Here is a 25,029-nt window from a genome sequence, read left to right on the forward strand (position 1 = left end):
GGGGGCAGTGAGCTCTCCAACCTCCCCATCCAGCACCGCCAGGGATGGGGGGACTGCCTCAGGAAGAGAAACATCTTGCAGGTTCAGAAAGCCCCAAAGTCTACGCACTCATCCAAGGCCAGTTTCTGGGCTCCAGCTATGCTCCCCTATCCCTATCCTCAAGCCTGGCCATAGACTTTCTTCCTTAGGTCTTTCTATCTAAACCTCCCCAGCCCCTCCCCCGCCCCAAACTCTTTGGAAATCTTTCAACTTTCTTTCAAGTTTTCCCTGGGCAGATTGGGGTCTGTTTCAGAACTAGGTCTGGGCGCTTTAACGCGCCCAGCTGGGTAGAGCGGAGGAGACAATAGCTGCTATCACTTTACCATTGGAAGTGACCCCCGAATTTGCACTTCTTTCATCTTGGGACCAGAGCACTTGAGGGTGGGCGATTTCCTGGGGGGAGTGGCTTAAGCCTCTTCTCCACCGGCCAGTTGGCTGTAGACGGTCCATGCTCAATGGTCCACTACAGATACGAAGCCAGTTCTGGAGTGAGAGTAGCGCTCGGCTGGCGACGCTGCCGCAGGGTGACTTAAATGTCCCAAGCTGGAAGCTGGAGGAAGAAGTGGACGCCCCCAGGGCTCTGGGCCACCCTCGAGGTCAGTAAACTAGGAAGTTTCCTCAAAATGAGGAAGAGTGGGTGCCCTGCGCGGCTTGGAGGCCCCAGGGGAGTGAGGGCTGGCCTTGGGCCAAAAAAAGGACCCAAGGGTCAAAGAGTGACTCTGGGAAGATGCTGCAAGCTTGTGTGAGTGTTTGTGTGTGTGTGTGTGTGTGTGTGTGTGTGTGTGTGTGTGTGTGTGGAGGGGGGAAGTGAGGCATTGTTTCAAGTTCTTTCTCCCCACCCCCACCTCCAGCCCCATCCCCACCCCCACCCGCCGGCCTATCTCCCCTCCCCACCCTACACTATCGTCCGTCCTCGGCCCCTCCCCAGGCTCTCAGAGCTTCCCGGGTCGGATCCCTTGTTTCAGAAGCCCGGGGCCAGCCAGCTTGCTCCCCAGCCACCCATTGCCTCCTGGCATCCTGAGGGGCGACTATTGGCCTGCACTGCTTCCCCTGGTGGGCCACACTCCCCCTCTACCTCTCCAGACACGTGGTCCACTGGAGCTACTAAATTTGGGAACTCCCGAACTCCCCAGACTCGGTTGGCTTGGTGGCTTCAGGCCCACCCCGGTGCCCGAAGGCACTCCCGTTACCCTTGGTTGTGGGAGGTTCCTTGGGAAGTCACAGCTGATGGACTTGCTTGACCCCAGCCAGCCCCCGTGGCCGCCTGTGCCCTGCTGGGCCTTCTGACCACCAGGGAAGGAGCCAAGATGGCTGGCGCTCCCTCCAGCCAGGGACATATCCTGGCCAGCTGGGAGGGCAGGCCAGAGAGGCGCGGAGCCAGGCCAGGTGAGATGCCAGCTGGTTTACCATGGTCTTATCCGGTCTTGCTGAGTGTTGAGGCCTGCCTGCTGAGTGGCAGTGTCTGCTCCTTGTTGGGCCTGGTTGACTGTAGAGACTGCAGAGCCAACTTTATGAGGAATGGGGAGAAAAGAGGGGATGGGGAGAACACGGGGTCCTTGGTGAGCAAACACAGCCTAGGATGAGGCTGGCAGGGAAGGAGACTGCTCTAGAGGCCAGAGGAGACTTAAGCCAGTATTGTGTTCGCAGATTCCTGGCCCTTCGTTCCCTTACCCTGCCTAGAACCCTGGCCGACTCCTCCTAAAATGGGAGGGACAGAGGCCAGACCTGGGCTCTGAGACCCCGTATGCTTGAAATAAGGAGATGGAGGGAGGAGGAAAGCTGCCTTTGGTGAAGGTGAGGCTTTAGGTCTCTTGCAGAGTTGACAGTGTCCCTTCATTTATTCCTTGGCTCCAGAGCCCTTCCTAAGCACTAGGATGCCGGCGGGATGCTTTCTGGATACCCTGTTTTATCTCCTTCCAACTTCAAGCCAGGGGAGCCCCTGTAAGCCTCCTCGGTTTCATACCTTCTCCGATCCCTTCCCAGAGTTGTGGGGTCAGGGGGGCCAGTTGAGCCAAGCCCATAGATTAGCTCTCACTCTCTGCGCACCTCATTCCACGAACGCACCTGGCGTTCGCCAGCTCGGCCTTGCGTTGCACTCCCAGAGAGCCATTGTGGAAGAGACTGTTGCACCTGAACCCCATCAACCAATTGTCTACTTAAGGATGATTGGCTTTCCCGTAGGGCCTCTGGCCTTTCCGCACTGTCCGCTCCTGGTAGTCCAGACCTTCCTGAATGGATGTGGGGTGCAGAGCCTCTCCAGGGAGCTGCTTTTTCTCAGTAAGCTTTTGAGGAAAACAGAAGTGGGGTAGTCCCTACTCATATCTCCTCTTACCTCTTTGGGGAAGAGGAAGAGGATGAGATTGGGCGAATGAGGTTGGGCGGAGTGGAGCTGGGTGGGACTGAGACTGAGGTGGGGAAGAGTGGGTAGGAGGAGGGGTGGGGTTTGTGCAGAAGGAAGTGTGGTATATTTGGACATTTTGTTGGGAGAGATCTGGATACTGCTGCTTGAGTGCAGGCCAGTTGTCTTCACCTTTCTGGACCTCAGTTCCCTTATCTGTAAAATGGCCAGATTTGTCTCAGAGCTCCAAGAATCCATGGGTTCCTAGATCCTTCGGCTCATAAGCATTTTGGGTGATATATTCCCCTGGGTGGCGAAATTACAGTGGTTAGGAGGGGCACTCTGGAGTCAGATTGCTTAAGTTTTATAGCTTTAATAGCTGTGTGGTCTTGGGAAAGTTATTTAACCCCCAAGCCTCCATTTCCCCAGGTGTGAACTAAGAATAGCCATCCTAGCAATGGTACAGGTGTGGAATCGTAGTTCACGTGGGGGGAAGGTGAGACCCACACAGAAACAAAATGACTTCTAAAAACGCTCACCCCTCGTGAAGCCCACAGAAGCTTGTAACCACCAGACGGAACGTGGTGTTGCTCAGGAAAAGAGACTTGAGAGGAAGGGCAGGAAGAATCACCCACGCAGTTTAAATTAATTGTCCCCTTATTTTTTCTGAGATTTTGGTTGCATTACCTAATTAGATGCACATAGTAAGTGTAAGTAAGCGGTGGCTGTTTGCATGATTTTGTTGGCGAAGCATCTAGCAGAGTGCTCATGTCTAGGCAGCTGTACAGCGCGTTATTCCCGTGACCTGTAAGAAAAAAAACTCAAGCATCTTTGTTGTCTGCCAGAATGAAAAAGCTCTTCTGTGTAGACAGTTTATTTTTCAGGGCTCAGCTTTTTCTCGCGTATGTTACCAAGGATTGATATGACATTATTTCCTGAGTTGAATGAAAACTAATGTTTTTTTTTTTTTTTTATTTTTTAAGGATTTATTTATTTTGAGAGAAAGAGAGAGAGCAAGCGGGCAGGGCAGGGGTTGGGGGGGGGGTTGGGGGGGGGTAGGGTTGGTGGACAGCAAGAATGTCCCAAGCAGGCTCTGTGCTGTCAGCCGAGCCTGACTGGGGTCCTCATCTCAAGATACGCGAGATCATGACTTGAGCCAAAATCGAGAGTCGGACACTTAACCGACTGAGCCACCCAGGCGCCCCTGAAAGGTAAACATAAAGTACACACAAGACGAACGGATTAAAAGCACCACTCCGGGGTCAAATGGTATGGTAAAAATTGAAATTTGGTGAGAGGTTAGACCAGATCTGTCACAGCATACACATTTAAAAAAAAAATCTAGGGGCGCCTGCGTGGCGCAGTCTGTTAAGCGTCCGACTTCAGCCAGGTCACGATCTCGCGGTCCGTGAGTTCGAGCCCTGCGTCAGGCTCTGGGCTGATGGCTCAGAGCCTGGAGCCTGTTTCCGATTCTGTGTCTCCCTCTCTCTCTGCCCCTCCCCCGTTCGTGCTCTGTCTTTCTCTGTCCCAAAAATAAATAAAAACGTTGAAGGAAAAAAAAAAATTAAAAAAAAAAATCGACAGCCAAGAAATTTTACCCAAAGGGGATTCTAATTTTTAACTTTAAAAAAAATTATTTATTTTTTGAAAGGACTCTCTGCCCAACATGGGGCTCAAACTCACAACCCCGAGATCAAGAGTCACATTCTCTCCCAACAGAGCCAGCCAGGCGTGCCTGATTACTAATTTTTGAAAAGCTTGCTTTTTTATGATTGTCCGGTAAAATTCTGTTGGCACTCCTTTGGTGCTTTACAGACTTCTTTCCAAAACTTCACTGAACCATCATTTGCACTCAAGCACACCCCCTTTGAGTGTGCAGTGTGATGAGCTGACAGATTGTATAGACCCAAACGCAGTGTTTAGACCTAAGGCTAACCTCAAGCAATTTATCAGTCTCTGAGAGCAAAGATCTGAGAGCGGACAATGGTCTCCTTTTTAATTTAAAAGCAGTGCGGGAAAAGGAATATTACTTTGCTTTGCAAGGCAACGCTGAAAATGTACCAGTAATTAGGATGATGTTTGTGTGGAAAAGGTGGCTGGTAGTTTATTTATTTTTTCTTTCCTTTTTTTTTTTTTTTCCAACGTTTATTTATTTTTGGGACAGAGAGAGACAGAGCATGAACGGGGGAGGGTCAGAGAGAGAGGGAGACACAGAATCGGAAACAGGCTCCAGGCTCTGAGCCATCAGCCCAGAGCCTCACGCGGGGCTCGAACTCACGGACCGCGAGATCGTGACCTGGCTGAAGTCGGACGCTTAACCGACTGCGCCACCCAGGCGCCCCAAGGTGGCTGGTAGTTTAAAATGGAGATGGATCACAGACCCTAAGGCATCTGGGGCTCAAGCCCTGGTAGTGGCCACACCATTTGTATGACCTACGGCACGTGAGCCTGAGTTGGATTTTCTCAGGTGTCTCTCCTCTGAATTGGGGGTGAGGGTAGTGCCTACTCTAAAACATGGCTGTCAGGCTGAGGACAGTGCCTGGAAAATACTAAATGCTTGATAGATCCTAATTATTAGACCTGTGTTAGCACAGTGAGTAGGCTTCCATCCCTTTGGAAAGCTCTTTTCTCTAGGGTAGTAGTTTGCAAGTTTTTCGGTCTCAGGACCCATGTGTGCTCTTTAAAACTTGAGGACCCTGAAGACCTTTTATGTATATTGGTTATATCTACCACGTGTATTGTATTCCAAATTAAAACTGGGGAATTTAGAAAATATTTCTGAAACAGCCCCATGACCCAGCAACGGATAACACATTTTTGTGAAAAATGACTTTTCCAGAATAGAAAAGATATAGTGAGAAGGGTGCATATTCTTTGACATGTTTTTATTTTTTATTTTTTATTTTTCAACGTTTATTTATTTTGGGGACAGAGAGAGACAGAGCATGAATGGGGGAGGGGCAGAGAGAGAGGGAGACACAGAATTGGAAACAGGCTCCAGGCTCTGAGCCACCAGCCCAGAGCCCGACGCGGGGCTCGAACTCACGGACTGCGAGATCGTGACCTGGCTGAAGTCGGACGCTTAACCGACTGCGCCACCCAGGCGCCCCTTGACATGTTTTTAAATCTCTGTATTATCTAGTTTATTTTTTTTTTAATTAAAAAATTTTAAATGTTTATTTATTTTTGAAAGAGAGTGCGAGCAGGGGAGGGCCAGAGGGAGAGAGGGAGACACAAAATCCGAAGCTGGCTCCAGGGTCTGGGCCGTCAGCACAGCGCCCGACCCGACGCAGGGCTTGAACCCATGAATGGCGAGATCGTGACCTGAGCTGAAGTCGGATGCTTAACTGACTGAGCCACCCAGGCACCCACATACTATCTAGTTTCAAAGATATTCTCCTATCCATCTCTGTTTGATCTCTTGTGATAAATTGTTTTGGTAGTTTTTGAAGAAATCCAACTTTGGCCAGATATGTGGATGGAAAAAGGAAGAGTATTTCGATAGCTTGTTCAGTGGATATTCTTTGATAACTACACCAACACTTGACAAGTAGCAGTTCCTTAAAGCTTAGTTATGATGTAGAAACTGAAACAATATCCGTGAAGTTTTTGTACGTTAAAGTCCATTGTTTTCTTTTATGCTTTGACTGGATCTTTTACTTGTATGTGACTTTGTAACATCACCCATTGTTTTTTGGGGAAATACAGTTCATTGATTGATGTAGATCTTCAAATGTTGACAATTCCATTATATAGGATGAAAAGTTACATTTGTTAGTGTCACTACTGATTTCATCAGTAAAGTCTTTAGGTATTGGGAAGCTGTCAAGCTCACTGTAGTGGAAACAGGTTTTCCCAAAATTCTAGTTTCCAAATGAAAGCCCCAAATTTCACTGGCAGCAAATTGTCAACAGTTTTCTTTGAAGTGACAGGCTCACCTTATTCATTTTTGAGAAGATGTCTGCCCAATATACCCAAATCTAAATGAGTAATGTCTCAATTTTTCTTTCAAGTAAAAGTGATATTCCATGATAAAAGCGGCTGGTTGATCCTATAAACCAAACAATTGTCATGTGAGACATTCAGTGTGCAGCAGAAATGAGTATTCCCCACTTTGCCACTCCCCAAATTGAAAAGTCATGTATTTAAGGGTTGTGATTAAATACAAATAAAAGTCTTTACTGCTTCGTCGAGGATATTTTTTTTTAACGTTTATTTTTGAGAGACAGAGAGAGAGAGAGAGAGAGACAGAATGAGAATGAGAACGAGCGGGGGGAGGGGCAGAGAGCGAGGGAGACACAGATTCTGAAGCAGTCTCCAGGCTCTGAGCTGTCAGCACATAACCTGAAGCAGGGCTCGAACCACGGACCATCAGATCATGCCCTCAACCATCAGATAATACCCTGAGCCAAAGTCAATCAACTGAGCCACCCAGGCGCCCCCATCAAGGACATTCTTGAGTGACACCAGCCTTTTGGTTTTTTTCTCCCTGAGTACATGGTGGTGAAGAACATGACTGCTAGCATAGCATGATTCATGCTGTTACCACAGTTTTACTCCAACATTAACACAATGAAAAAGGCAAATAATATCTTCGTGTTAAGTTATCTTAATATATCTTAGTGTTCTGAAAATAATTTAGCTTGCAGACCCCATGGGGCACCTGGATGGCTCAGTCGGTTAAGTGTCCCACTCTTGATTTTGGCTCAGGTTATGATCTCTCCTTTCCGTGAGTTCGAGCCCCACGTTGCGCTGTGCGCTCATGGCACGGAACCTGCTTGGGATTCTCCCTCTTTCTACTCCTTCCACGATGGTGCGCTCTCTCTCTCTCAAAATAAATAAACTTAGAAAAAAAAAAAACCTTGCAGACGCCCTGAAAAAGTCTCCGGGAACCCCAAGGGTCCATGGACCATACTTTGAGAAGCACTGATCTAGGGAAAGGCAGACCAATTGTAGCTCTTTGAGACTGTAAGTCTTTGAACAGGTACAGAGGTACAACCTTTATGGCTGTACTATAAAATATGTACTGTGTAATGTTAACTAATGCTTCTGTAGTGCTTCCCTGTGTGCCGGGCACTGTCTAAAGATGAGTGTGTGTGTGTGTGTGTGTGTGTGTGTGTGTGTGTGTGTGTGTACCTACATATCTCCTTACTTTCATTGTCTCTTTTATGCCCACACTAACTGTATAAGGTGGATACTCTAATCATCCCGTTTTACCAGAAAAGGAACCAGAATAATGGAGAGCTTAAGTGACTTGCTCAAGCTACTATCAAAAGCCAGGCTGCAGAGACGAGTTGCTTTTCCTGGCCGCTCTCCCACCTCACCCTTCCCAGGGAGCAGGGTCTCCTCCGGAACAGACGCTGGCTGGGGAGTGACTAACCCCCGGGAGGCCCTTAGCTGTTACCCCCAGCCTCTGGGGGAATGGGAGTGGGTGGGCACTCTCCTTGGGGAGAAGGTGCAGGACACCATCGCTGGGTCTCTGGGCACCTTGTCCTGACTCTGCCCTCTGTCCTGGCAGGATGACGTCTCGGGAGCAGCTGGTACACCAGGTGCTTCAGGAGCTGCAGGAGGCCGTGGAGTCCGAGGGCCTGGAGGGTCTCGTGGGTGCTGCTCTGGAGGCCAAGCAAGTCCTGTCGTCCTTCACCCTCCCCACGTGCCGAGAGGGGGGTTCCGGCCCCCAGGTGCTGGAGGTGGACTCCGTGGCGCTGAGCCTGTACCCGGAGGACGCTCCCCGGAACATGCTGCCGCTGGTGTGCAGAGGCGAGGGCAGCCTGCTGTTCGAGGCCGCCAGCGTGCTGCTGTGGGGCGATGCCGGCTTCAGCCTGGAGCTGCGGGCCCGCACGGTGGTGGAGATGCTGCTGCACCGGCATTACTACCTCCAGGGCATGATCGACTCCAAGGTGATGCTGCAAGCCGTGCGCTACTCCCTGCGCTCTGAGGAATCCCCCGAGATGACCAGCCTGCCATCCGCCACGCTGGAGGCCATCTTCGACGCGGATGTCAAGGCCACCTGCTTCCCCAACAGCTTCTCCAACGTGTGGCACTTGTACGCCCTCGCCTCCGTCCTGCGGCGCAACATCTACTCCATCTACCCCATGCGAAACCTCAAGATCCGGCCCTACTTTAACCGCGTCATCCGGCCCCGCCGCTGCGACCACGTGCCCGCCACGCTGCACATCATGTGGGCCGGCCAGCCCCTCACCAGCCACCTCTTCCGCCACCAGTACTTTGCCCCCGTGGTGGGGCTGGAGGAGGTGGAGGCCGAAAGTGACCCCGGCCTGCCCCCCGCGCCTCCAGCCCTGGCCCCGCTGCCGCCACCCGCCAAGACCCTGGCGCTGCTCAACCAGGAGCCCGGCCTCAGCTACTCCCACCTCTGTGAGCGCTATAGCGTCACCAAGAGCACCTTCTACCGCTGGCGGCGGCAGTCCCAGGAGCACCGGCAGAAGGTGGCCACGCGCTTCTCCGCCAAGCACTTCCTGCAGGACAGCTTCCACCGCGGGGGCGTCGTGCCGCTGCAGCAGTTCCTCCAGAGGTTCCCCGAGATCTCCCGCTCCACCTATTACGCCTGGAAGCAAGAGCTCCTGGGCTCTGGCACTTGCCAGGCCCTGGCCCCCAAGGAGGTGCAGGTGCTGGAGGAGCTGGAGAAGCTGCCGGACGAGCAGATCGCCAAGGGGCTGGGATGCTCGTCGCTGGCCGTGTCGAGCCCTGGCATGATCTTAATGCAGCGGGCCAAGTTGTACCTGGAGCACTGCATCTCCCTGAACACGCTGGTACCCTATCGCTGCTTCAAACGCAGGTTCCCCGGCATCTCGCGGTCCACCTACTACAACTGGCGCCGGAAGGCCCTCCGAAGGAACCCCGGCTTCAAGCCGGCGCCGGCCCTCTCCACGGCCGGGGCTCCCCAGCCAGCGTCTGTTCCGGAGGAGGCCCTGCTCCCTTGGAAGGGTGAGGTGGGAGAGGGGCCGGGCCAAGCGACTGCGGGGGGACCGCCCGCCCCCCGTGAGCTCCTGCCCCCAAAGGTGCCCCTGTCCCGTTGGCAGAGGCGTCTGCGCAGGGCTGCCCGCAAGCAGGTGCTGAGCGGGCACCTCCCTTTCTGTCGCTTCCGCCTCCGCTACCCCAGCCTGTCGCCCTCTACCTTCTGGGTCTGGAAGAGTCTTGCGCGGAGTTGGCCCAGAAGCCTGTCCAAATTCCAGATGCAGGCCCCCAGCTTGGGCAGAGAAGGGATGGAAGCTGAGGAGAAGCAGGAGAAAGAAGCCTGCAGGGATGTGACCGCTGTGACGGCCCCTCCTGTGGGAGACCCCCCGCGGGTGGGGTCTTCTCCAGGAGAGGATCCGGGGAAAGCCCAGGGAGGGCCTTTCAGAGAGGGGGCCGCGGCCCAGGGCCGGCCCCACGGCAGCCTCCCTGTGACCGAGGCGGCAGTGGGCGGCAGGGACGGCCAAGTGCTGGTGATGGACATGCTCGCCACCACAAAGTTCAAGGCCCAGGCCAAGCTGTTCTTGCAGAAACGCTTCCAGTCTAAGAGTTTCCCCTCCTTCAAGGAGTTCAGCGCCCTCTTTCCCCTCACTGCCCGCTCTACCTACTACATGTGGAAGCGGGCACTCTATGATGGCCTCACGCTGGTTGATGGCTGACAAGGAGGTGTGAAGGGGGCTGGGAGGAGAGGGGACCCGTTTGCAGAGGGTCAGGGACCTAAGTTGACGCCTGGCTTGGCCAGGATGCCCTTTGCTCTGGCTCCCACAGTGTCTGCCTTGACTCCAAGGGCAGCTTTGCGTTGTTTCTTGGCTCTACGGCAGACAGGGCCCGAAATCAGCCCTCTGGTCTCCTGTGGAGAGCTACAAGACCAGAAACGTTCTCCATTTCAGTTGTTTGCCATTCTTGCTTTTTATTGTTGTCTTGGTTTTAGTTTTTTTTTTGTTTGTTTGTTTTGATTTAAGTGGATTGGCTGGGCCCCCTGGCTGGTGTTGGAAACTGTATGTTTGGGGTGGGGGTTTGGTTAGCTAAAGATGCTTTCAGCTCTTCCTGGGGACGGAAGAAGTATTGTAACATGGCGATCTGTCCCATTAAGCAGAATGTGGGTCTTCAGTTTCTTTTGGGGGTTGGCACCCTCCTTACTCAAAGCTGTTTCCCAAAGGAACATTAGAAATCAAATGTGGAGCAGGTCAGTGGCTTCTCTCTGGTGCCCCCAAAGGAGAGGGTGCCGGGCTCAGCATGAGACGTGAGGGCATACAGGGAGAACCTCTAGGGGAAGGCCCTGAACTGGATCACGGAGGTGCTGGCCTGTCCCTTGCAAGGAGTGTGGTAAGGGGCTGGGGGAGGTGGCTTCGAGTCTCTGCTGGTGCTTGGCCCGTCTGCTGTGGACGCTTCAGGCCTCTGCCAGCCTGGTTGGCTCTTGGGGACCCTTGTCTTTCTGTCGAGTCCCTCCTCAGAGCCTGTGCCCCATCAGTGAGAGACCATACGGTGGCCAGGCAGGCGAGTAACTGAATTTGCATTGTCCAAGAGTCGAGTTGGAAAACCAAAGAAATAAAGTGATGTGGTGCCCATAGCCCTTGGTCTCTGGTATTTGTTTTGCCAGGATGTGACTGCTTATTCCCACATTCCCTTTGGTTGGCGGATGGAGGGGATTTACTCTGGGGATTCTGTTTAGAATCGGATCTAGAGGTGACCTTGGGTGCTCTTCAGCTGGGGGTGGGGCCTGGAAAGATACTCCTACCCATGGGGAAAAAACTGGCCCACTAAGTGCCCCGGCAGCCAGCACAAGGGTCAAGTGAGGTCTGTGTCAGGCATTCTCTTTAGTGCTTGTCATGTACCCAGGCTCGGGTCAGGACACCTCGAGCCTCAGAGTGGCTAACTTTGCTAACCCCCTGCAGCGGGCTGAGCTTGAAGGCCAGACCTCAGCTTGTTAGGATGTGGCATCAGTGGCTGCTTTCCTCATGGTCTTGGGGAGTCATTCTTGGTTCTGTTTTTTTCACCCCCACATCCAGTCTATCAGCTGGTCTTGTTGGCTGACTCCCAACTGTGCCCAGAACCCTCCCCCTCATGCTGCTGCCACATCCCCCCTCCTCTCCGTCTTCCTTCTGCTCTTGCCCCATACAATCCATGCTCCACAGAGCAGCCAGAGAGCGCTTAAAGTGAAATTGTATTCTTTCACTTTCCTAAGATGTATCCACGGCTTCCCTTCACTCTTAGAATTCCTTGCACAGCCTGACAAAAAGCCTTCATAATCCAGCCCCTGGCTAGCTCTCCCTGCCTCTTGTCCCACTCTTGCCCTCGCGCCCTCACCCGCCACCCTCCAGCCACACTGGCTGCCTCAGGTCTTGAACATGCTACCCTTGGTTTAAGGGCCTTCCCATTTGTTCCATTGGAACATCTTTACATGGCAGCCTCCTTACTATTCAGGTTTGAGTCACTGTTGCATTATTCTTTTAAATTCTCTGGTGCTTATGATGATAATTCTTGTTTATTTGGTTATTTGAGTACCCCACCCCCCATGCGATTAGAATATAAGCTCCATGTAAAGCGGGGCTTTTTCCTGACTTGCTTACACACTGTATTCCCAGTAGGAAGATTAGTTCTTGGCACATAGTAGGTGCTACAATCTGTTTAAAGACGCAATGAGGGGCGCCTGGGTGGTTCAGTCAGACCCTTGGTTAAACATCAGGGTTTACAGGGTTAAACATCAGACCCTTGGTTTTGGCTCAGGTACTAATCTCACGGTTCATGAGATTGAGCTCTGCGTTGGGCTCTGCACTGACAGTGTGGAGCCTGCTTGGGATTTTCTCTATCTCTCTCAAACTTAAAGAAACATGGTGGGGGGGATGAATGAAATGGGGACACTATGCTTTTCCTGCTGTTGTCTTTTGGGATTGGTACTCAAATGTAATCAATCCTAAGTATCTCTCATTGGCCATTGTTCTCCATCCTACAGCAACCCCATAATCTAGGTCAGTGGGTGCTGTCATCTCTGATGCTGACTACCTCCTTTCAAACTATCCCATTCCATCCTGACCAATGTGGGAATGATCTTGCTAAATCTGGCCTGCGATGGCCACCTATAGCCAGCAGGTGGCGATCTGGTGCAGCAAGAGGCAAGTCTCTGGGTTCCTAGTAGGTACAACCCTGTCTGGCTGTTTCCAACCTCAGCCTAACTCCTCTTACCGCCTTAGCTGTCAGAGGGTGGTACCAACCTCCCTCCTGAGAAGTGACCTGGTTGGGGCTCCAGATTCTGTTTGTCCTTTCCATGAGCTCTCAGCACCAGAGCAGATCTGATGTCCCCAGCAGTATCTCAAAGGGGTCTAAAAACCACCTGGATCTCAGTACCTGGGGGAGCTTATTAGGAATGAGATAGATCCAATGACAGAAAAACCATTTCCTTTGTAATTGCTTAGAAAGGCAGATTATACCTAAACAGTGACTGTGTTTGCTAAGAATACTTTATGCTGATTGCAAAGTTGACGTTTGTTGAAATTATTTGTATGTTTCTGCACCGCTTCTTCAAATGCAGATGTAGAAAGAAATTCCAGTGAGATGAACAATGTGAATAAAGGAAGAGAACAGAATACGTGAGGCTGGCTCTATAGCTTACAACATTCTGTGCCATTGTAGACTAATAGTTGGTTCTGCAAAATTTGAACATAAAAGCTTCACCCTGAAAATCAATCAGCTGTGAATAAGTAAAAATAAATTTATGTATTTATCCCCTGGGGGCAGGCGTCCTATATTTTGGTGGAGATTATCTTGTCTACCTTGATGCATGAGGTTGCTCCTCAAGTATTTTTCTGGAGGCCAGCACCCAGACCTTTGGGAGGCTCTTGGGCCCCGAGCAACCAACTCATACCTCACTTGCCCCTCCTGAATGTTCCACCAGCACCTTGGTCTCGCCAACTGCCAGTCTGGGCTCATTCCCCACCAACCTGCTCTTCTCTGAGTAGTTTTTAGCCTGGTTGCTGCCAGCATCGGGTTAGCAGTTGAACTGGCCAGAAAGCTGGGCATAATCCTTTAGTTTTCTCTCCCACATCCATCTTGGCAGGGCCCTCGGAACATTGCAGGCTTCACGTGGTTCCGCACTGCTAGATTATCGCAGGGAAGAGAGTTGGACCGGTCCAGGCTGCCCTCCTCCGTTCCTAGTAGGAATGAGCAGAGCTCTCGTGCCAGGTCACGTCTGAGGCCACTCACCACCCAAGTCTGGTCCAGTTGTCTGGCTGAGGTGCTAGAATAGACTTGCTCACACAGGGTCTGGCAGATATGATAGGCTCCTGTCCAGCAACCCATGACAGGCTGAGCCCTGTGCTGTGAGCTGAGGGTACAGAGCCATTTGGCCTCAACTCTTGTCCTCACAAAGGCCTCCGTTTACTGGCAGCAATATGATAGAAGCTTCCATATGGAACGCACAACAAAGTGCGGTGGGTTCACAAGGAGGCACATGCCTGGCTTTGGCATCGCGTAGCTTCTCCTGATCCCCGCCCCCGCCCCCCGTCCCCCCCCTCCCCCCCCGCCAACTTGTAGCTTCCCAGAGCCAGCTTTTCTCAGAAATATTAGCTGCCTGGGGGGTCTCTGGAAATGCCTGGATTGCTCCTCAGATGACCTTAGTCTTTGGTTGTAAAGCACTTGTCCCAGTGTGATGACTGTCATGGGAGGATGAGGGACAGGTGTCCTGACAAGGAAGTTAATAGGATGGAGATGGCTGTCCGAGAGGCCAAGCTCAGGAGTGCGTGCAGCGGGGACCTGCTCCAGCCTTCGGTGCTGTCTGCCCTTCTCACTGGCCTGACTTCCAACAGGGAGGTTTCAGTGTGATTTCACCTTCCCAACCTTGGCTAGTGATACACGAGGACACCTGTGGAGTATCACTAGCAGGTTCCGAAACGTTCCCATTATTGGTTTATCTCATGGAAGAGGAGGAGGAAGCTTTCAGGGAGATGAGAAGAGCAGCAGAAAGTAGGTTTAATAGTATGAAAAAATTTCCATGGAAAATGACTTTGAAAATAGCATGAAATCCGCTTAACTCTAGCGGCTCTTCTCTGCCAGGCAGAAAGAGCTGGAAGGGGGCAGGCGGACCTGACAGGAGGGCAGCCAGGAGGAGACTGGGCAGGCAGGTGCTCACATATCGCCTGCCTGAGGAGACCAGGGGACAGTGGAGGGCAGATGGGCTGCGGCGGATCCTCCTCGGGGCCTCACCTATTCCAGACCGCGGCCCCCACGGTGCAGGCTGGTGGGAGGCCAGAGTCTGGGAGGAGAGAAGTACAGGCTGTTGGGAGGTATTTGGAGGGAGAGCACCTGAGAAGCTTTGCTCAGAAGGGGTGCCAGTGCAGTTTGGTGGCTTTTGCATGTTGCCAGCCACGCTCAGTTTCTAGGCTCCCTGACTTTAGGCCGTTATCTGTTGTCACCTCCGTGTGGTCACCTCAGTGTGGCTAAACATTACAATCACCTGGATGCTTTTTTTTTTTAAGTTTTTATTTAATTTGAAAGAGACAGAGCAGGCGAGGGGCAGAGAGAGAGAGGGAGAGAATCCCAAGCAGGAAGCACTCACTGCCAGTGCAGAGCCCGATGTGGGTTTCGGACCCACAAACTGTGACATCATGACCTGAGCTGAAACCGAGAGCCCAATGCTTAACTGACTGAGCCACCCAGGCGCCCCACCATCTGAGTGCTTTTAAAACTAGGTTGTCCCAAGCCCAATTGCAGACCAATTTTTTTTTTTTTTTCAAAGTTTATTTATTTTTGGGACAGAGAGAGACAGAGCATGAACGGGGGAGGGGCAGAGAGAGAGGGAGACACAGAATTGGAAACAGGCTCCAGGCTCTGAGCCATCAGCCCAGAGCCTGACGCGGGGCTCGAACCCACGGACCGCGAGATCGTGACCTGGCTGAAGTCAGACGCCCAACCGACTGCGCCACCCAGGCGCCCCTGCAGACCAATTAAATCAGAAACGCTGCATGATCTCATTAACCTGCCCTATGATTTTACCTTCTAAATCTCTCAAATCTGTCCACTTCTCACTTCCATCATCACATACTGGGCTGCAATATACACTGAACCAATCTTCCCCACATTCATGCTGCAACCAACAGGGGCATTTTTTTGAAACACAAATTCAAATGAGCCACTTGCTTAAAATCCTTCAATGCCACCCTTCTTAGGAAAAAGATCAAAATAGTAACTTTTTACAGTGGAGAAACCTGACAGACACCAATGAAATCAAGAGATAGAGCTTAACAATACCAGTAACAAGGCACATAACTTCTGTGGAATTCTTGCCAGCAATTTATAACCTCAATCCAATCCCGAGAAAACATCTGACAAGCTAAAATCGAGAGGCATGCTATGTACATTCTGTGTAATAAATGAGCAGTGCTCTTCAAAAGTCTGAAGGTCACAAAGAATAAAACTAAGGGACTGTTAGAAGCTGGAGGAGACTAAGGAGACACAGGAAACATGCAGTGTGGACCCTGGGCTGGAGCCTGGAACAGAAAAAGGATTTTAGGGGAAACTGAGTGGAATTCGAATACGCACTATAGTAAGTAGCATGGTACCCATGTTATTTTCCTGGCTGGGATAATTGTACATACTCATGTGAGTTGTTAATCTTTGGGAAAGTTGGGTGAAATAAAAGCCACCCAAATTAGAAAGGAAGAAATAAAACTATATTTGCAGATGACATTTTATATATAGAAAATGGTAAAGAATCCAACAGACTACAGCTCCTGACAAACTCAGCGAAGTTGCAGGGCACAAAAATCAGTCGTGTTTCTATGTACCAGCAACAAACAATCTGAAAAGGAAATTGAGAAAACAATTCCATTTACAGTAGCATCTTAAAGAATAAAATACCACGGAGTGAAAGGCTAGCACACTGGAAACTATAAAATATTGCTGGAAGAAATTAAAGAAGACCAAAATAAATGGAAAGATATCCTGTATTCATGGATTAAAAAACTTAGGACTGTTAAGATGGCAATACTCCCCAAAGTGATCTACAAATTCAGTGCCTATCAAACCCCCAAAAGCCTTTTTTTTTTCCCGTGCAGAAATGGAAAAGCCGATTCTTACACTCATATGGAATTTCAAGGGAAGCTGAACAGCCAAAAAAATAATTGAGAAAGAAAAACAAAGTTGGAAGACTTATATTTTTGGATTTATATGGTACTGGGATAAGGATAGACCTATCGACCAATGGAATAGAATTAATATTCCAGAAATAAATCTGAAATATCCATAGCCAGTTGACTTTCAACAGGGCTGCTAAGACCATTCATTGGGGAAAGAGTAGTCTCTTCAACAAATGATGTCTTTATTCCATGTAAGAAATTAACTTATAATTGATCAATAACCTAAATATATGACCTAGAACCATAAAACTATTAGAAGACATATGGGCAAATCTTTATGACTTCAGATTTGGCAGTGGATTCTTAAATTTAACATTGGGAACAAGCAACAAAAAAAACATTGGACTTTGTAAAAATTAAAAACTTGTGCATCAAAGGACATTATCAAGAAAGTGAAAAGAAAAGTACAGAATAGGAATACACACACACACACACACACACACACACACGTATATATGTGTGTGTGTGTGTGTGTGTGTGTGTGTGTATGTATATATAATTTATTATTTTATTTATTATTTTTTTAAGTAGGCTTCATGCTCAGTGGGGACCCCAATTCAGGGCTTGAACTCAGGACCCTGAGATCAAGAGTTGGATGTTTAACTGACTGAGCCACCCAGGTACCCCTGAGAAACATATTTTCAAATCATATATCTCATAAGAGTTTAATATCCAAGATATATGTTAAAAAACTTTCAACAACAAAGACACAACTTAATTAAAAAAAATTTTTTTAATGTTTGTTTATTTTTGAGAGAGAGACAGAACATGAATGGGGGAGGGGCAGAGAGAGAGACACAGAATCCGAAGCAGGCTCTAGGCTCTGAGCTGTCAGCACAGAGCTCACTGCAGGGCTCGAACTCGTAAACCAGGAGATCATGATCTGAGTTGAAGTCAGTCACTTAACCAACTGAGCTACCCAAGTGCCCTGACAACTTAATTTTTAAACATGAGCACTTGATGGGCACCTGGGTGGCTCAATCGGTTAAGCGTCCAATTCTTTTTTTTTTTTTTTCTGGGGTTTAAACAAATAACAGTTTATTTTTCTTTTCTTTCTTTCTTTCTTTCTTTCTTTCTTTCTTTCTTTCTTTCTTTCTTTCTTCCTTCCTTCCTTCCTTCCTTCCTTCCTTCCTTCCTTCCTTCTTTCTTTCTTTCTTTCTTTCTTTCTTTCTTTCTTTCTATAGTAAACATAATTTATTGTCAAATTGGTTTCCATATAACACCCAGTGCTCATCCCAACAAGTGCCCTCCTCAATGCCCATCACCCACTTTCCCCTCTCCCTCACCCCCCCCCCCCCATAAGCATCTGATTCTTGATCTCGGCTCAGGTTATGATCTCACAATTGGTGGGTTTGAGCTCTGTGTCATGGGGGCTCTTGGCTGACAGCATGGAGCCTGCTTGTGATTCTTTTTTTTTTTTTAATTTTTAATTTTTTTAATTTTTAAAAATTTTTTTAAACTTTTTTTTTTTATTTATTTTTGAGACAGAGAGAGACAGAACATGAACGGGGGAGGGGCAGAGAGAGAGGGAGACACAGAATCGGAAGCAGGCTCCAGGCTCTGAGCCATCAGCCCAGAGCCCGACGCGGGGCTCGAACTCACAGACCACGAGATCGTGACCTGACCCGAAGTCGGCCGCTTAACCGACTGAGCCACCCAGGCGCCCCCTGTTTGTGATTCTGTCTCTCCCTCTCTCCTGGCCCCTCCTCTGCTCGCATGTGCTCATGTGCATGCACACGTGCTCTCTCTCCCTCTCTCTCTAAATAAATAAAAATGAGCATTTGAATAGACACTTCTCCGAAGAAGAGCTAAAAATGGCCAATAAGCACATGAAGACATGCTCACCCTCATTGGTCATTAAGGAAATGCAGATCAGAGTCACAATGAGATATCATTTACATTCACTAGGATGCCTATCATAAAAAGAAAACGCACAGAAAATAATGTGTTTTTGAGGATGCGAAGAAACCGGAACCCTTGTACATTGCTGGTAGGAATGTAAAGTGGTGCAGCCACTGTGGAAAACAGTTTGGTGCTTCCTCAAAAAGTGAACATAGAATCGCCATATCTTAGTTTAAGCTGCTATCACAATTTACTATAGATTGGCTGGCTTAACAAACACTTATGTCTCATAGTTCTGGGGGCTGGGAATTCTGAGATCAGGGTGCCAAAATGGTTGGGTTCTGGTGAGAACCGTTTTTTTCCGGTTTGTAGACGGCTGCCTTTGTGCTGTTTGCTGATGTGGCAGAGAGAGGAGAGGGCACCCTTGTGTTCTTATGGGGCCACTAATCCCATCATGAGGGCTCTGCTCCCAAGCCCTAGTATTCCCAAATGTCCCACGTCCAAACGCCATCACAGTGGGGGTAAGGACTTCAACATAAGAATTTTGGGAGACGCAATTCAGTCCATAGCACCATAAGACTCAGAAAATCCACTCCTAGGTATATTTTTCCAAACAGTTGGAAAACACACTCAAACAGATACTTGTATTCAAGTGTTCAGAGCAGTATTATTCCCAGTAGCCAAAAGGTGGAAAAGACCCAAATGTGTACCAACAACAGATGAATGGATAAACAAAATGTATATTCCACACAGTGGAAAATTTCTGACCCATAAAAAAGAATGAAGTTCTGATACTTGCTACAGCATGGATAAACCTTGAAAACATATGGCCCTAGATCTAACTACAGCCTCTAAAAACCCTTCCCTTGATCCTCAGGGGCTCAGAGGGGCTCTTCCTTAATTCAGTGATATTTGAGTTCATTCATTTATCAGGTACCTGCTATGGATCAGATTGGGTCCTGGCCCTCAGGTTGCACAAAACCCACATGGGTGAGGAGATGGGAACAGATCTGATACACAAACTATAATGATATGCAACACTGGCCCGGGATGTCTGTGCAAAGTGAAAGATATAATTAAGTGTGCCTAGGGAGAGAGGCAGCCTCTGAATGGTGAGGAGGAGGAGGAAGACTTCCTGAGAAGGAGAGGGTATCCTGGGGTCAGGAACTCCCGGAGCAAAGGGCTGCTGCCTGTGGCTCTGGGAAACGGGGGTGAGGTGGGCAGAGGTTAAGGCCAGAGCAGTTGGTGGAGACAGATTGTGCATGGCAGGTGAGGAATCTGGGCCACATCTTGGAGGCCACAGTGGGTTATGTTGCAGTAGGTTTTGTGATCTGGGGTAGCTTTCAGGGGCCCTGGGCGTGTCTTGAAGCTGTGTATAAAATTGTGTGTGCACATGTGCATTTTCTGGGCAGGGTCCTCAGCCGTCATCACATTCTCAAAGGGGACTGTCCCCAAAGAGGCTAAGAAGTTGATCGTTAGCCAGGCTGATTATTGTTGCTCTTCCCTAGCACCCTTGGTTCCAGCCAGGCTGGGCTCCTCTCCACTCCCCAGCACGGTGCTGGTGCCAGGCCCAGGTTTACTGCCTGAACCACCTGTCTCTGCTAGCCTCCCGTCACGCCCTCCCCACTCACAGAACAGTCCCCAGCAGCCCTTACCCCCTGAGCCACCTCTGAGTCACCACCGTTTGGCTCCCCTGTTCGAGTCTGTCTGTCTTCTCTGCCTAGAGGGCCACACCTACTTGCCTCCCCCCCAAACCTGCTACAGTCTGGTTCCAGCCCTGTCCTCTCCCGACACAGCTCTCAAATGTCACGGATGAGTGATGAGCCATGTCCCAGCTGCCAAATCTGAAGTCACCTCAGGGTACTGCCTCTTCTTCCACCTCCTCCTCCTCCTCTTCTGAAAAGCTCCCCTCTTTTGACCTCCTCGACATTGCACCTGCATGTTTGGAATCTCTTCCTGCCCCCGAGATCGTTGCTTTTCTGTTTTTCTTTCCGACTTTTCTGCGTTTTTCTTTACCTTTAAAATTGTGCGTTAAAAAAAGAAAGAAAGGTAATGCATGCACATGGGAAAAAAAGTCAAACAGAACAAAAGAACATATAGTGAAAGTTATTTCTTCCTTCCGTGATCTTAAATTCCTCAAAATCTCTTCCTGGGGGCAACTGTTATTACGACCCTTTGATGTCCCATATGTTAGCCACTAGCTATTTGTGATTATTGAGCACTTAAAATGTGGCTAATTTGAATTGAAATATATTTTAAATGTAAGACACAGGCCAGATTTCGGGATTTAGTATAAAAAGAAAGGAAAATATAATACCTCATTAATGATTTTAAAATACACAATTGTAACTCAATAAAGCTGGGGAAAATAATTTAAAAATATTGACAATGTTAAAATGATACCATTTTGGATACCTACTGGGTTGACTAAAATAGGTTAAAATGAATTTCACCTGTTTCTTTGTATCTTTGAACGGGGTGTTGAGAACATTTAAATTACTTACGTTGCTTACATTTGTGGCTGACGTAATTTATCAGACTGTAATGTTCTAGAGCTAGGCTTTGCACTTGTAAGCATGTATGCATTTCTTTTTTTTTTTTTTCCAATGTTTATTTATTTTTGGGACAGAGAGAGACAGAGCATGAACGGGGTAGGGGCAGAGAGAGAGGGAGACACAGAATCGGAAACAGGCTCCAGGCTCTGAGCCATCACCCCAGAGCCTGATGCGGGGCTTGAACTCCCGGACCGCGAGATCGTGACCTGGCTGAAGTCGGACGCTTAACCGACTGCGCCACCCAGGCGCCCCTGTATGCATTTCTTTAAAGACACAATACACAAATAGCAGAGCACATAGGCTGCTGTAAATTTCTTTTTGCACTCAACCACCTTTCTCAGAGACTATATATTAGTTTGTCTCAGCCTGCAACATTTTATAATGTCTGCATAACATTCCATTAGATGACTGTACCCGTGTTTATGTCGTCAGCTCTCTATTAATGGGCATTCAGGCTGTTATCTTTGAATGCTACCATAGCATAGTGAGTCTGTGAGTATCTGTGAACTTACATCTTTGGGCATGTGGGCAAGGATACCCGTAGCATGAATTGTTAAAAATCGATTCGCCAGAAGTGGGTATTCTTGGCGTTCTGTGGATGGCTTAATCTCTTTGAGTCCTGCAGGCCCCCGACCAGTCCACTGTGGATTATTTGTTGAACAGAAATCTCAGACGTGGAGTTCTGAGCTGGAAGAGGCCTCAGAGTTTGCTCTTTATTCGTTAATTTTACCAACACTTTCTGAGTTCCTTTGGGGGCAATGGTGAGTCCACCGACGAGCAGATGGGGTCTCTACCTTGAGGAGCTCATAGTCGAATAAGGAGACGGATGCATGCAGACACGTGATTAAAGTCAGGTGCTTTAATGAGGGTGCGTGTGAAATGCAGTGGGAGTATTTGATAGATGGTGAAACTGAAGCCCATATACCAAAGTGAATTTGCCAGGGTCACTGGAATGGATGTCTTCTTTTCCCCTTTAGAGTATAAGCTTTTGGGAATCAAGATCTGAGGTGTTTTGCATCTGTTGTGAGCATGAGCTCTCCATCCTCTGAGTCCATATATATTAGTCATTATGAATCTAATCGGCACCAAGATGTGCATTTTCATACCTGATCTCATCTAGATATCCCAACAGCCCGTGAGGTAGGCTGTTGCTACCTGACATCAGCGTCCCCTCCACCTCTCCACACACACACTGAGGCCTCCTGCCTCCCCTCAGAGCCCATGTCCGCTCCACTCGTCTAGCCCCTGGCTGGAGGTACCTCTTGGTGAGGTGTGGCTGAGAAGCCAGTCTGAGTGCCCCAGGCAGCCAGCATGCCAGGTGGTTAAGGTTCATCCTTTGGATCCAGAATCCAGGCTCAGATGCCAACTCTACCGCTCTTGCCTGCATGCCCTTGAGCAGCATATTTTGTGTCCGTTGCCTCTCCCGAATGCATCATGATGATAGTCTGCTTCAGAAAGCTTGAGGGTGGGGAGTGAAAAGTTAAAATGCACACCTTACCTAGACTAGGGGCTGGCCTGCTGTAAGCGTCCAGAGATGGCGGCTGTGTCTGTGGGGCTGGCTACAAAATCGCAGAACCAGGCCCTGGAAACCACATTTTTGTTATATTGTGCATGTTTTACAAGCTTTTGTCTACCAAACATATTTCAGTCAGTTGGCATGGTCTTACCACAGATTTGGAAAAGTTTTTTTTTTTTTTTTAAGTGTATTTATTTATTTTGAGAGAGAGAAAGAGAGAGAATGAGTGGGGCAGGGGGAGAGAGACAGAGACAGAGAAAGAGAATCCCAAACAGGCTCCACACTCAGCGCAGAGCCTGATGCAGGGCTCGAACTCACAAGCCATGAGATCGTGACATGAGCCAACATCAAGAATCAGAGGCTTAACCAACTGAACCACCCAGGTGCCCTGCAAATTGTTGACTTTAAAACAGTTAATTTCATGTTATGAGAATCTCATCTCAATGAAAAGAAAAGAAAAGAAAGAAAAGAAAAGAAAGAAAAGAAAAGAAGAGAAAAGAAAAGAAAGAAAAGAAGAGAAAAGAAAAGAAAAGAAAAGAAAAGAAAAAAAAAGCTTATGGGCCTATGGGCCGTCCTTCCCCATTCTTTCTTTGATGACCCTTAGGGATTCCAGTTAAGACTCCATTGGAAACCACAAATCCTTTAACATTATTAAGGGGAGCCTTGGGAAATGGAGGGGAGAGGCTCTCTTGGGGACAGAGAGCGGTCCCAGCGAGAATACTGAGAACCAGTCCCTGTGCTAAGCACTGAGGATTCAGCCAGCCATGAGTAAGACCCATGAGTCCTTTCTCATGGAGTTTGCATGCTGGTAGAAGAAGGCTGACAAACACAAGGAATCAGATGTCACGCAGGGATAGAGCTGTGAAGAACAACAAAGCAGGTAAAATGGTTAGGGATGAGGTGGCTGGGGAGGGCCTCCAAGAGGAGGTGACATTTGAGGAAGCAATGCAGAGCAGATATCAGGAGAAGGGTGTTTCTGGTCCTGGAAGGACCAGGACCAGCAAATGCAAAGGTAAAGCGAGGCAGGAGCACACTTGGTGTGTTAAAGGACCGGTAGGAAGGCCGTCTCAATCTGTGCCATTTCTGAAGAAAAGGGACTCATTCTGTCCCGGAGAACATAGTAGGCTGCTCCGCGCTTAATATATGCTGAGTCAATATTTAACCGATGCTCACTGATGGAAGGAGGTTGGGAGGCTGAACAGCGTCTGGGGTGGGGGTTGGAGCTACCCGGGCTTCCTGGCGCAGCTCCCAGCTCCCCAGCCTGCTCCCTGGCCCCTGAGTGGGGAGCTTCTGGCAAGCAGCTCCCTGAGGCTTCCTGGGCAGACTGCTAGGGTGGGGGGTGCTTTAAGCAGTACTGGATCCAGCAGCGCCACCCCGATGCTTGTCTTTAATTGGCTTCTCTGAGTATGGAATCCTCCATATGCCACCCCAGGGAGATGGTGCAGCTGGAAAAAGCCGCTCATCACTTCTCCACCTGTATGCTGGGGGGGGGGGGGGGGGGGGAAGGGCGGTGGGGAAAGAGGAGGTCTGGAGCTGGTAGGGGGTGCTGGACAGAGGCGGTGAGATCTGAGATGTTTCTCTGCTCAAATAACCAGATGCAGCTCCTGCCCCGATTTGGGTAAAGAAGAAAATGGAGAATTGTTTCAGGCAAGGGTGGAAGCTGATTTCTGCTCCTGAATATTTATTTCACTTTCCTACTCACCCTTGCTGGGTTGATGGGATTTTAGGCACAGAGGGTTAAAGACTGAAGACTCAGCGATTAATTGTAAGGCTCCCCAACTTCCCGGCTGGTGGGTGCTTTGCCTTATCTCTCCGAGACTTACTTTTCCTGTCTATAAAATATGGGTTAATACAAAAGGGAATGAGCCCAGTAGTTGGCATATGGTGGCACTCAATAATCCAAATCTAAAACCCGAGGTTGCCTTTCCTTTCTTGTCCATGGTTGAGAAGATTCCCTCCTTCCTCCTTCCTGAGCAGACAGCTCTTCACGGGGACCTCTGAGTCAAGCACCATTTCTCCCAACTTTCCTTGGTAGCACACAGGACTGCTGCATGGGCAGGGTAGCAGCTGACCTGTCTGTCCCCTGGGCATGGGACAGCATTTTGGGAAATGGAATGGAAACAAGGATCTGCCACCACCACCCCTGTCCATGACCCCCACCCCACCCCCACGTCCTGGTGGTTTTGTTGCCCAAGATTCCTGAGCCCTTTCTAGAAATCTCTTCTGGATCCTACCTAAACGGGCTGCAGGCTCCTATGGTTCTGTCTTCCTTGCCTCTCATTGACCATTCAGAAAGGGCCAGAGGCTGTTCTTGGTTTTCACCATCCACCAGGCGGCTTGACAGGTGCTGGGCAGGCTTATTGGCCTTCTGGAGTTACAGAGAGTAAATATTCCTTAAAATGCATTGTGGGTATAACACGTGGTTCTCTCTCTGCTGCCCTAAGCCCTGCTTAGCGTCATTTAGGGAGAGGAAAAAGGAAAGAAGCAATGGGAGAATGGAGGGGGGCAGAAAAGTGCTTAAGATAAGGCTTGGCACAGAGTAAGTACTTAATATCTTTTTTTTTTTTTTTTTTTTTTTAAGTAGGCTTCATGCCCAGCGTGGAGCCCTCATGGAGCTTGAACTCAAGACCCCGAGAT

General features: G+C 49.2%; 1 protein-coding gene across 1 annotated transcript; it reads left to right on the forward strand.

Moving 5' to 3' along the window:
* The first annotated feature begins 383 nt into the window (after positions 1-383).
* Positions 384-10,904, forward strand: VRTN (vertebrae development associated). Its single transcript, XM_045448225.1, has 2 exons — positions 384-635; positions 7,896-10,904. The coding sequence occupies exon 2, from the start codon at positions 7,897-7,899 to the stop codon at positions 10,006-10,008; it is 2,112 nt and encodes a 703-aa protein (XP_045304181.1). The 5' UTR covers positions 384-635; position 7,896; the 3' UTR covers positions 10,009-10,904.
* The last annotated feature ends 14,125 nt before the right edge of the window (positions 10,905-25,029 follow it).

Source organism: Leopardus geoffroyi, chromosome B3, assembly GCF_018350155.1.
Source record: "Leopardus geoffroyi isolate Oge1 chromosome B3, O.geoffroyi_Oge1_pat1.0, whole genome shotgun sequence".
NCBI classification, from domain to species: domain Eukaryota; kingdom Metazoa; phylum Chordata; class Mammalia; order Carnivora; family Felidae; genus Leopardus; species Leopardus geoffroyi.

Excerpts from the sequence above, each read along its gene's own strand:
- VRTN (XM_045448225.1), top strand. The coding sequence starts at position 7,897 with ATGACGTCTCGGGAGCAGCTGGTACACCAGGTGCTTCAGGAGCTGCAG.